The sequence below is a fragment of the Apaloderma vittatum genome, unplaced genomic scaffold (genome assembly GCF_000703405.1).
Source record: "Apaloderma vittatum isolate BGI_N311 unplaced genomic scaffold, ASM70340v1 scaffold31003, whole genome shotgun sequence".
Taxonomy (NCBI): Eukaryota; Metazoa; Chordata; class Aves; order Trogoniformes; family Trogonidae; genus Apaloderma; species Apaloderma vittatum.
This window is the reverse complement of record NW_009706926.1, coordinates 233-12,013: the sequence shown is the minus strand read 5'-3', so window position 1 is coordinate 12,013 and position 11,781 is coordinate 233. Positions and strand designations below refer to the sequence as shown.

The 11,781-nt window shown below is 45.9% G+C and overlaps 2 protein-coding genes across 2 annotated transcripts in view; one reads left to right on the top strand and one right to left on the bottom strand.

The window, feature by feature from the left end:
• Nucleotides 1-4: 4 nt before the first annotated feature.
• On the top strand, nucleotides 5-3,684 carry TOR1A (torsin family 1, member A (torsin A); the record flags this gene model as incomplete). Its single annotated transcript, XM_009865980.1, has 4 exons — nucleotides 5-292; nucleotides 1,983-2,158; nucleotides 2,250-2,377; nucleotides 3,181-3,684. Coding segments are annotated over 4 exons (843 nt in total), but the record flags the coding sequence as incomplete, so codon positions are not given.
• A 4,864-nt stretch (nucleotides 3,685-8,548) lies between these two features.
• TOR1B (torsin family 1, member B (torsin B)) overlaps nucleotides 8,549-11,781 on the bottom strand; it is a gene marked incomplete at its 5' end in the record, with an annotated part of 3,412 nt that continues 179 nt past the window's right edge. The window contains 4 exon segments of the mRNA XM_009865979.1: nucleotides 8,549-8,826; nucleotides 9,222-9,349; nucleotides 10,249-10,424; nucleotides 11,676-11,781. The exon segment at nucleotides 11,676-11,781 is cut by the window's right edge and continues 32 nt beyond it. Coding sequence (XP_009864281.1) covers nucleotides 8,549-8,826; nucleotides 9,222-9,349; nucleotides 10,249-10,424; nucleotides 11,676-11,781 — 688 coding nt within the window.

Below are 11,781 nucleotides of genomic sequence, written 5' to 3'. Positions count from 1 at the left end.
GCCGACCGTGCGGTCTTTCCGTGCAGCTCTGCAGGAGAACCTGGAGAAGAAGCTGTTCGGGCAGCACCTGGTGAGCAAAGTGGTTGTAAAGGCCGTGAAGGGCTTCTTGAACAACAGCAACGCCAAAAAGCCTCTCGCCCTTTCCTTGCACGGCTGGACGGGAACAGGAAAAAACTTTGTCAGCAAGATAGTCGCCGAAAGCATTTACAAAAGAGGTCTGCACAGTAAATATGTCCATCAGTTCGTGGCGACTTTACACTTTCCTCACGCTCACAGCATCAACGTGTATAAGGTGAGAGTGTGAGCCAGCGGCCGCAGGCACAGCTCTGCTGCTGGGCTCACTTGGCAACACTGTGGTGCTGTTATTGTCACCTGGATGTTACTTCGTACAGTAAAACGTAACCTGTGCCAGCTTTGGAATCTTCTGTACAGAACTGGCTACATCCTAATGTCCATCAGGACTGGTTTTCCCATCGGTATAAAGTGGGGTTTGGGCAGGTGTTTTGCATCTCTGTTCAGGGAAGGATGATGTGCTTAATTTTTGTTCTGTGCTTCGCTTGGAGATGTGCCTGATTTAAGGATAAGCATGATTCAGCTGGTTTCTGTGGTTAGGTGATATGCTGGTGGGCACTGTGAAAAACTAAATAGTTCTTTCAAGGTCACTTCCAACCCCTCACATTCTGTGATTCATGACGCTGGGGAACTACCCAGTGACTTCCAAGTCTGTCAGGTGCCAGCTGAAGCTTCATTTCTAAGGTGTGGAGCTACTTTTCAGTCATACTGCACCCTGAGTAGGTCATTTAGTTTTTCTATATATCTGTTTTTCTGCCGTAAAAGAAAATCACTGAGTATTCTGTTGTCAGAAACGTACGTGTTCACATATTTGGAATTGTTCTGTCAGTTTGCTAAGTGTCAGTGTGGTTCTGTAGGCAGGTGGGTATTGTGGAGTGATAGCTCAGGTGCATGTTTTGTGGGATTTTTTCGTTCTAACATGTTAACAGCAGAATTTGAATGAGCGCCACTGTCTTTTGTAATACTGTTTGTGTTTTTGTTAAAAATGGGAACGAGATGGTCTACGAACTTGACTTCTAAATGGAGGAAATACCAGTTTCCTCTTTTACAGCTTGCTTTTCTCCCTCTTGCCACTGAGCTGTTTTAAAGTAGGATCCTTGTCTGCTTTTGTTTTGAGGTCAACACGCTTGGGAAATTTGCTGCCCAGGGAGGTTTGAGGAACAATCGCTTGTTATCGGCAGGACAGTCAGGGCCGCCTATCTGTGTGGCCTCTGTGGTTCAGGGACTGAGCGAATGTAGAAAAATGATGAATCACTAGAAATGGTCAGAACAGTCACTTCTCCTTCATCTGCCAGCAGACTGACCCTTCTTTCCCCAATTACCGTATTATTGATCTTGAATACAACACTTATGAGAGAAGATCTTTAGATAAAATAAAATGTTGGCCCTCCCGAACAGTGTTGTGTTTTAAGAAGGGCTTCTAGCTGTGTCCATTTCAACTTCTAAATAGTTAAACCACAGGCTGAGAACTGAATTCTGTTTCTACTTCTGCAGGCGACTGCAGGTGCAGTTTCTTATGGTGCCATTCAGGTATTTGATATTGTTTGTTGCTTTGACACCTGAGGCTGTTTAGACCAAAGTGCCACCAAAAATAATTGTCTTGTTGCCAGGGCTTTGCTGTGAGTGCGGTTCCGAGGTAGTACCCATCCTTTGTCCTACTGTTTGCTTTCATTTTTGCTGTGTTTATGGGAATATCTTTGTCACAGGGACATTTTGATCTGGTCCCATCGTGTCTAGGTGTCTTAATTCTTTTTCAGCTTGAGGTTTTAGCAGTGTTTTAAGTCAAGAAGCCAAAACTATTAAAATGACAGTTGAAAAGACTTCCGGGACGAAGATCAACAAGCAGAAGTGCTGTTTTCTTTCTTTTCAACACAAATTTTTTCAGCATCTTCTATTTTTATGCCACTCAGGACCAGTTGCAGTCGTGGATTCGAGGAAATGTGAGCATCTGCCCCAGATCACTCTTCATATTTGATGAAATGGATAAAATGCACGCAGGACTCATTGACTCCATCAAGCCATTCCTGGACTACTACGAGCTTCTGGATGGGGTGTCTTACCGACAAGCCATCTTCATATTCCTCAGGTAAGAAGTGACTTCTCAGGTTTGATTTTCTGTGCACCTGATGCCTTTTAAAACTGTCTCGAGCTGCAATCCTTGTTTTTTCTTTACTTAGCAATGCAGGAGCTGAAAAGATCACAGAGGTGGCACTAGATTTCTGGAGAAACGGGAGGTCAAGGGAAGATATACAGCTCACGGATATCCAAAATGCGCTGTCTGTGTCTGTTTTCAATAACAAAAATAGTGAGTAAAACTGAAACTGCTTTTTAGAGGTGGTAGAAATTCCGCAAAAGGGGTGGGCTGCATTTAGATGCATTTTTACAGCCACGGTTTCTACTTACGACGTGGCTTCCAGTTTTTGGCTAGCAAGGAGCCACGATGCAGTTGTGGGACCTACGTTGCCTCGTGAGATGAAATGAAGGTGAAGGGGCCGTGTGTGCACCTTGATGACCAGCGTGTTTGCTGTCCGTTGGATGGAAAGGCAAACAGAAATCCTGACAGTAAGGCTGGGTGTCACAGCAGCTGAAAAATGTTTAACTAATAAAATATTTTATTTTGGGGAAGCTGCTTCCTTGGCTCCCCAACGCACTCAGCCTGTCTTGCTCAGTCTATTAGAAGCCTTCAGGCAGCTCTTTAGAAGCGACCCGCTGACACGCCAGTCCAAGCTTCCTAGGTTTCCTCGCATAGGACTTCTGGTGAAGAGGGATTTTGACAAAATTATGCTCTAAAATTAGTAGTGGAAGCAGACTTGCCATTCTTTAAAAAAAATGGCATCTGGGGAGCCAGGCTTCAATGCGTTCAGTCAGAATTCATGCATTCGGCTTCAATGGACCGTGTTTATGTGTCTGCCCGAAAACTTATGCACAAAGTAGCATGAGAAAGGACTCGTATTTGGACTTACTTGTGCATGACAGGGCCCTAAAATCACAGGTGGATTCTTGCTGGTATGTCACAGAGGGCCGTGATACGCCTCTTGCTTGCATTCAACTCGTTGGTAGCGTTTAACTAGAGGAGTAGTAACAACACCCTTTGCTTTCCCTTTGTAGGTGGATTTTGGCATAGCACCTTGATTGATAGAAACCTCATCGACTACTTTGTTCCCTTTCTGCCTCTGGAATACAAACACGTGAAAAAGTGCATCAGGGTTGAGATCGAATCCCGTGGTTATACGGTGGATGAAGACATTTTAACCAGAATAGCCGACGAGATGACATACTTCCCCAGAGAGGAGAGAATTTATTCAGACAAAGGGTGTAAAACTGTGGATGCAAAGCTGGATTACTACTATGACTTCTAATGCTTTATTGCTACAACCTGCAAAGAAGCAAATTTAATTTAATCAGCAAGTGGAAAACCCGGGACATTTCATTTTTAAGCATTTTTTAAAGGAAGGAACGTTATTTTATAACTGGTGTGTAAGTAAGCGGCAGTGCCTCTGCATTTTGGTTCTGTCACAAGTCACTGCTCCCAGGTGCTTCAGCCTTGTGTTGTCAAGGTAAGGACAAACGGCGTCGGGAATGCGGGGTCTGTGTCTGACGGTGCCGAAGACTCTCCTTGGATCATGTGTCGATCGTCAGAACCGTTTGGCAGCCTGTTGTCACGTGTAGAGGAACTGAGACCGATCTAATTTTGATTGGATTTTGGTTGGATGTGGATGATCTCTAGACAATATTGAGAATTTTAATCAAAGTTCTTGTGTCTGTGAAAGCCTTCATTGGGCTCGTGTGGGAATATTCCTATAACTGCATTAAAAGTAGTGTATGTGTCTCTTCTCGAACAGCTTGGCACCAGTAAAGATAAGGGAGGGATCCTGTAATTACAAATAATCCAGAGTCTTCCATCCAACGCTGTGCAGTACCGTTGTCCTTCTAATGGTTGTATAAATGAGCCTCTTGCATGTCAAACCGAGAAAGTGAAACTCTGTTGTGAATGGTTATTCAAAGGGTAAACTTTAGCGTCACAAGGAAGTGGGTTAAAATCCTTGACTGCCGCATCAGTGTAGTTGGTTCCTAATTTTATTTTTAATGTATAAAATTGCCCACAGTGTGCTCTCTCAGGAGCGAGCTTCTCAGGAGGGAGAAAAGTGGTGGAGAACAGTGGCTTTCTGACTGGTGACTTAGCTTCATGGAAAACTGAATGGGAAACGTGTACAGGTTATAAATTTTACACCAAGGAAATGGAAAAGAGGTTTCTTCTCTTTTCCTACATGTAGAATTCAGAGGCCAACTTGCAGAGTTTTTCCTTTTTCCTGTTCTCACAACAGTGTGTGCCTTTGAGGCTGGAATGAAGACAGGTCCAAAGGCATTAAGAAAAAAAAAAAAAGGAAATCTGTCCACTGAAGTTAGTGAGAAGAGTGTCAGACTTGTTTCTAAACGTGAGCACTGCAGAGGCTTTTTGTTTTCACTCCAGTTTCTATGAAAAATAAATTTTTCTCATCAGAAATTTATTTCTTAGCTACCTTCTGGTGTTCTTTGCCTTGGGTAATTTGATGTTAATTTTGCCCAAAGTTACTGCTTGTTGAGGGGAGAGCACGCTATGTTTCTGGCTCAGGTGTTCAGCTGTGCTTGAATACAGGTGGCTCCTGTCTTGACTTCAGAGGGAATGGATGTGGCAAGATGTGACTCTGCTGCCTGGTGAAAGGGAAGCAAATGAAGTCTGAAGTGGAAGCTGCACGTAGAGACGACTAGTACTAAATACACTCACACAGTTGTAGTAGGGGCAGGCTTTCTAGAAGTGTTGGTGCTCAACAGTATCATAAGGATCAATTTGTCCTCTAGAGACTAATTAAAAACTCTGCTTCTCATCTCCTCCTTCCCCTGTAGTACAACTGACTGAACAACTTGCAGGCTCTGATTGAAGCCACCCATGTTTTCAGGGGTGGCATCTTGAAGTTTTCTCTGCAGGGGTTAAAAAAAGGCCAGTAAGGCTCCAACTGCCCGGTTCTGCTCTGAAGTTGTGTAATATGCAAATTATCCCTCCTAGGATTTGTCAGCAAATGAGTGCTTTGAACTCGGGTACTTAGCTCTTTTCTGACCTCCTGATTATAACAAATGACTGGCTAATGGAAAAAAGGAGATGCGTAAACATAAACTGCTATCTGGTACCTTCTCTTCACAAGAAACAGTTCAGCCAAGCAGTATCGTGGCTCTTGCAGTGTTAAATACTCTTAATTCTGCTTTGTGTGCCATTGCAGCAGCGATACCAGCATTTGACATAGGTTGGTAGCAAGTCATAGCCCTAGGTGGCCTAGGGTAGATGGAAGCTTCCTCTAGAGGGTGTAGAAATGATACTCAAAGGGTGGAGACTGCCTCTGTTTGATCTCCCTTCTGCTTTTGAAAACAGCAGACCTGGCTAGCAGCATCTTGGTTTAGGTTAAAGAAAGCGTGTGCCTGAAATTGCTCCCAGATCTGATTTCTTCAATCCTGTCGTTATTCCTCCCCTTTTAGACCATATGGTTTCAAAGCTGAGGTCCTCACTCTGTCTTTCTTGCTGTGGCTGAGGTAACTGGCCATTTACTCTTTTTTTTGTTTGTTTTACTAGCCCACCTGATGCTGGATCAGACAAATTAAAGGAAAATGTCCACGGGGGACAGGTCTGATCCCTAGAGAAACAGTCCATTGTCAGGTGAGAGTAGCTCACTTGAGTTTCATTCTTACTGAAGACAAGCATCTGCTGCTTTAATTCAGGCTCCTTCGGCAGGCAGTGCTCTGAGAGCTTGTGTTGTGCTCATAAAATCAGAGGCTGTGGTTAAAATCCAGCGATGTTGACAGGCAGAGGCAGCCTGGCCCTGGAGCTCCGTCTGCCCGACGCCACGGGCCAAGCCGCCCGGCCGCCGTGTGTGCAGGGCGGTGTGGGCAGCGTGCAAAGTCCTGGTGCACAACGCGGCAAACGCTTCCCCTGCGCGCTCCGGAACGAGGTTCCCTGTGCAACGCGGTTCACTACAGCGTGAGCAACCCGCTGCTCAGTGAGGTGCGAGTTGTGGCCAACACCTGTACCTCACCTGAATCTGGGCGTTACTTACACACTGGCTCTTTTTTTTTTCTTTCAGTGCTAGAGAGGCTGCAGATGCCTGGGCCCAAATGCAGATGCTCGGGCCCAAAGATAGGATGAAAGCTAGTGCTCCTTTTGTGCCTTTGCCAGCTAGGGGAGAGGTGAAGAGCAGCCCTGTGTGACAGCTCCCCAGACCCAGTGCAGAAAGGAGCATTAAAACAAGCTCCTCGAGGCACATTTGTCCTGCAGGGCCTGGTGGCAGCACCGTAGGAGATACCTGTTCCTAACTACGCAACAGGCAGGGACTTTAAGGCTTTTTCATAGCTGTTTGTTTCTACTGAGCTGTACTTAACTGCTGAATTCCTTGCTGGGCTGTTTGAACCCTGTTTGAATACCAGCAGGCTACTTAATCTGCTTATCTGTTGCTATGAGCAAATTTTTAAGAATAAAGGAAGCTTAACAGAAAGCTGCTGTGTGCAGCTGGCTGAAAACTGCCTAAACTGGTACTTTGCTGTAGCTGAAAATGATCAAACCAAGAGAGAAAAGTGATTTAGGATTTATTCCAACTGCAGGACTGTAGCAATACGTAGTGTTTTGAAATTGCACAAGTATTTTGTGTTTGGAGTAAAAGAAACTGGACGCAGCATATACACCTATGAACAAGTCAGTTTATAGGCAAAACATTCCACACAAAAAGTAACAGTCCAATGTCCCAAGGTTAATGGCTTGCTAGTGTTTGGAAATTGCATCAGCATGACAAACTCCCTGTGCGGCTGTAAAAGGCAACTGACATTTCTAGTTTAGAGCTTAACATAAAGGCTAAGCCCTCTGTTGTATTTTGAATTAAGATGAGTGTTGAGACCTGTAAGTTTTGCATCACGTCTTAAAGCCATTTTAAGTACAAGCGAGGGAGTAGATGCTGCAGCACAAAAATAGTCCAATCCCTCATACCAATTTAAGAAACATTACATTCAAGTGCCAGGCACTTCTGTCTTGCACTACACTACCTGACCCACGAGTGATAGATGAGAGAGAGTTAAAACTTGCAACAGTTTTCAAGCCCAGCCTTAGTGGGTGAAGGCCAAATCAATCTTTCCCAGCTTCCAAACATCACTCGCTCTTCCACGCATCCCTTCATGTTAAAAGCTAATATAAAACACATTTATCTAGTAAGGTGTGGGATTGTTGATTGCTCCCATTTCATTTGCAGTGTCTGAGGGTTTGGGGTGTCCGGGGCTCTGGGGTGTCCGGGGCTCTGGGGTGCGCGGCAGCCTTAGAGTGTCACCGCCCTGTCGTTCGGCCGGACCCACGGACCCGCTCCCGGCAGAGGGGGACCTGCGCTGTCCCTGCAGCTGGATTCGGAAGAGCTTTGTATTGCTCTTGTTTACACTTCAATATAAAAATACACTGTTAAAAATAACTTCTGTCACAAAAGTGTCTTCCAAGCAAGGTGCGAGTAGCGTTACCCACTCCAAGGCTACTGGTTGCAGCTGGGAGGGATGACTAAAGATGTTGCAGAGTTCAAGTGCAGAACCCCAAATGCAGATTAACTTGATGGGCTGTAACAGTCAAATTCTCATGAGAGATATTTCTAGTTCTTAACTAGGTCTTAACTCTTAACAGGAGATTGTGTTGGTATGTTGTAACAGCCAAGTCCCTCTGCTTTGGAAGAGCTGGAGTTACCGCACAAATTCACTTAGCCCCCTTAGTTAGAAGAACATAAAGTTTCTTTTACAATTTCTTTTTCCCCAAAATAGCACAGGCACAAGCAGTTACTTTCCCACCCGCACCTTCCCCGAGCTCAGGATGACTTTCCACACTGCTGTAGCAAGAGATGTGGTACGATGCCACAGCTCAGTCGTAAGCTATAATCACGCCCTTCTGTCCCTGAATAGCTGATGCTTGTCTGGAAAAGCTACAACAGCACCAATCTGCTGCGAAGGACAGGAAGGCTTCCCCTCTGCTGTCTTCTTACTGCAACGCATCGAGGTATCCACGCCTGAAGACGCTGTCATAGTCCTGAACACAGCACACATCCCTTCAGTTCACCAGCCCAGAAACGAGGTGGTGTACAAGGAAGGGAAGATGACTGCCTGAAAGAATTCCTCTGTTCTCCTTTTCTCTAGGTGTAGTTTTTGTGGAAAGAGGAATTGGATATTTAATAATCCCAGCGCTTGCGAGAATAAAGCAGGAGAGGTTGTATCCAGTGCTCGATAGGTTAAAAGAAAAATAAAGGAGGGCAACGTGTGGATTGCAGCCACTTCAGAGATTAACACTGGGATGTTAAGTTAAAAAAGCAAACAAACCAAAAAAGTTGAAAAGCCCACACAGCTCACTGGTATTTTCACCATACTCCCTGCAACTATAAAAAAGCTTGAGTGCAAATACACAGATTTCCAAAAGCTCTGGAGACCTGAGGGGTAATCAACCCTTGGCATTCGTATCTCTGATCACAGCGTCTTCGTGAATGTCCAGCTTGGCCTGTACAGTCTTGCAGCCTTTATCAGAGTAGATTTTCTGCTCTTTTGGGAAGTATGTCATCTCGTCAGCCACCGCTTGAACAATCTTCTCATCCACGGTGTAGCCACGGGCTGTCATTTCAGCCCTGACACACATCTTCACGTGCTTGTGCTCCAGGGGCAGGAAGGGGACAAAGTAGTCAATGAGGTTCCTGTCGATGAGGCTGCTGTGCCACAGTCCACCTGGAGGAGTTAGGGGGAAAAAAAAATACAAACACAGAAAGGAATTTTCTAAACTTGAGCCTACTTAAGAGAGAATCCACAGCCCAGACTGAAATCACGAAACAGTTTGTCTCAGCTGCTGCCTTAGGAAGAAAAGCGTGCTTGGGTCAGACCGATGGTACATCATTACTGCTGCCCTTCATCGTGCATGCAGAGCAACTTCTGTGCCAAAAATTCTCTTGTGAGGGCACGACATCGGAGTGAAGGGACAGAAGGGGACAGGGTCAGGGCACCGTAGGAAGGTCAGGTCACAGGAAGCAGGGCAGGGTCAAGGAAGGCCACAGGGCAGATTGCAGAGATGAAACCTGTGTTACAAAGCAAAATGAATTTCCCATTTTCTGGGGAAAGCGACTTACTGTTCTTGTTATTGAAGACTCCTACAGAGAGCATGGGCTCCAGGTCTTTCAGCTCAATCTCTTCCCTGTGCTTTCCACTTGTCCAAAAGTCAAGAGCTGCTTTATTTATTAAGTCACCACCTGCATTGCTATTCATAAAAGAAAAATGTACAGTGGTGAATATAGATACAACTCAACCAGACTTTCTTTTTGCTTGTTACATGTATTGTTAATCTTCTTGATGGAAAACAAATGACTAAACCAGAAAGCTGTAAGCCAAAATTTAGGGAAAGTCTCCCATTCTTTAAGTAGTCACCAGCATGTGGTGGGTTGAGCTTGCCCAGCAGCCAAGCACCTACACAGCCTCTTGCCTACTCCCTCCTGCCTCAGTGCGATGGATGAAGAAAATAGGAAGAACAAAAGTGAGACTTGTGGATCAAGATAAAGATAGTTTCACGGGTAATAAAAAGAGGAGGAAAAAAACCCCAACAAGTCTAAGGAAAACACTCCCCGCCCCTGCAGTCAGACCAATACCCAAGCAGTCTCTGAAGAACCATCACCTTGGGAGCTGAATCCCCCTTCCCGCTTTCTCTACCCCAGTTTTTATTGCTGAGCACAACATAACGTGCTATTGAATACATGCCTGGCTCAGGTCAGCTCTCCCAGCTGTGTCCCCTCCCATCCCTCTTGCCCACCCCAGCCTGCTCTCTGAGGCTGTGTGGGCAAAGGAAAAAGCCTTGAGGCTTTGCAAGCACCACCCAGAAACAGCCAAAACATTGCTGCCTTATCAACACTGTTTTAGCTGCAAATCCAAAGCACCAAACCGGCCGCTTTGAAGACACTTAACTCCATGCCTGCCAGACCGAGTACACGAGGCACCCATCCCAGAGATCTTCCCCAAAACTCTCACACGACCTGTGCTCCTGGCTAGGCTTGTGAGCTCGGCACGCTGCAGTGGACCTCTCTGAGGTCCCACAGAAACAGCATTAGCATCATAAACACAGATTGATCTCAGCATCTCAGAATGACTGAAATAGGTGCTACAGACCTGAGGAAGATGAAGATGGCTTTCCTGTAGGACACTCCATCAACCTGCTCATAATAGTCTAAGAATGGCTTGATGGCATCAATAAGACCTGGATGCATTTTGTCCATCTCATCAAAAATGAAGACAGAGTGGGGACAGGCACTGACGTTGCCCCGAATCCAGTTCTGCAGTTGTTCCTGGAAAAAAAGAGATTGAAAAACACTGAAAAACTAGTTCTCTGCAGGACATACTGTGAGATGCTTGTATGTGGCAGGCTCTAAGGACCCCCTTTCAAATGTCAGCATCCCACACTCACTGGTTATACTTTTTCCTGAAGAGAGGACCATAAGCTCTGTGACTGATTCCTGAATTAAAATGTGAATTCTTTTCCTGCTTATAGAGGAAAGACTCCCTATTTTTTTCTGCTTAGTGTACAGATAAGACATGGAAACCAGGTTGAGATGGGACGTCTTGGAAAAGAGAAAGCTTCTTTTTGTTTGTTTTTAAAAAGTCAGTGTTTTATCTTTGAAGCGGAAATGACGTTAGTCCATCAGATTTGGGTACCTTCAAATTTTAAAACATGAAGGTCAGAACTCTCAGTGTTGAGGAATAAAGTTACTTAAAAAAAAAAAATCTCTCCTGTGGGCTACGCTTCCTCCTTGCACAGTGTGTGCTGGGTGGCCAGCAGCCAAGTACCCCAGCAGGATGGGGAAGAGAGGACAAAGAGTGAAAGTGAGAAAATTAATGGGTCAAGATAGCTGATGGAGAGAGCAAAAAACAAGCACTCGGCCCCCCAACACATGCAAACGCAACGTCCAGCCAGTGTTAGGGCAACAACCACCTCGGAAACTAATATCCCCACTTCTTCCTTCTACTCTGGTTTTCATCACTTGAGCGTGACACCACATGGCAGAGAATATCCCTTTGGCCCACTGGGGTCAGCTGTCCTGGCTGTGTCCCCTCCCAGTCTCTTGCCCGCCCCGCTCCCTTCGCCTGCTCGCTATGAGTGGGAGAAAAGAAGCAAATCTTGAGGCTGTGCCCAGCCTAAACACCGATGTGTTATCAACGCTGGTTTAGTCACAAACGCAAAACAGCACCGCAGGGGCTGCTGTGGAGAAAATTCTCTCTATCTCGGCCAGCCAGCACATGCAGTTTTAATGACAAGATTCTTCCCTAACAGCAAGCCGTGCAGAAATCAGCAGATGGCATCCGTGAGGGGACAGCACCAGGAAATTACTCTCGCTTTGGATTTTGTGGCATTTTAGCACCTTTCTCTTTCATTTCCCACACGCCTCTCCCTCTCCATCTCTCCGAAGCACCAACTCTGGAAATCACTCAGCCTCCAGCTAGCGGGGACCTGGGGCACCTGTGCAGCACCGACAGCCAAACCCACCCTACCAGGGGCTTCGGAGCCTCGGGGCAACTGAGCTACTCGTGCCCCTCCTCACCTGGTAGAGCTTGAGTTTGTCGTGGTGGGGGAAGTGGAGGGTGGCCAGGAAGAGATGGACGAACTTGCTGCGCAGGCCGGCGCGGTGGACGTTCTCTGCCAGGATC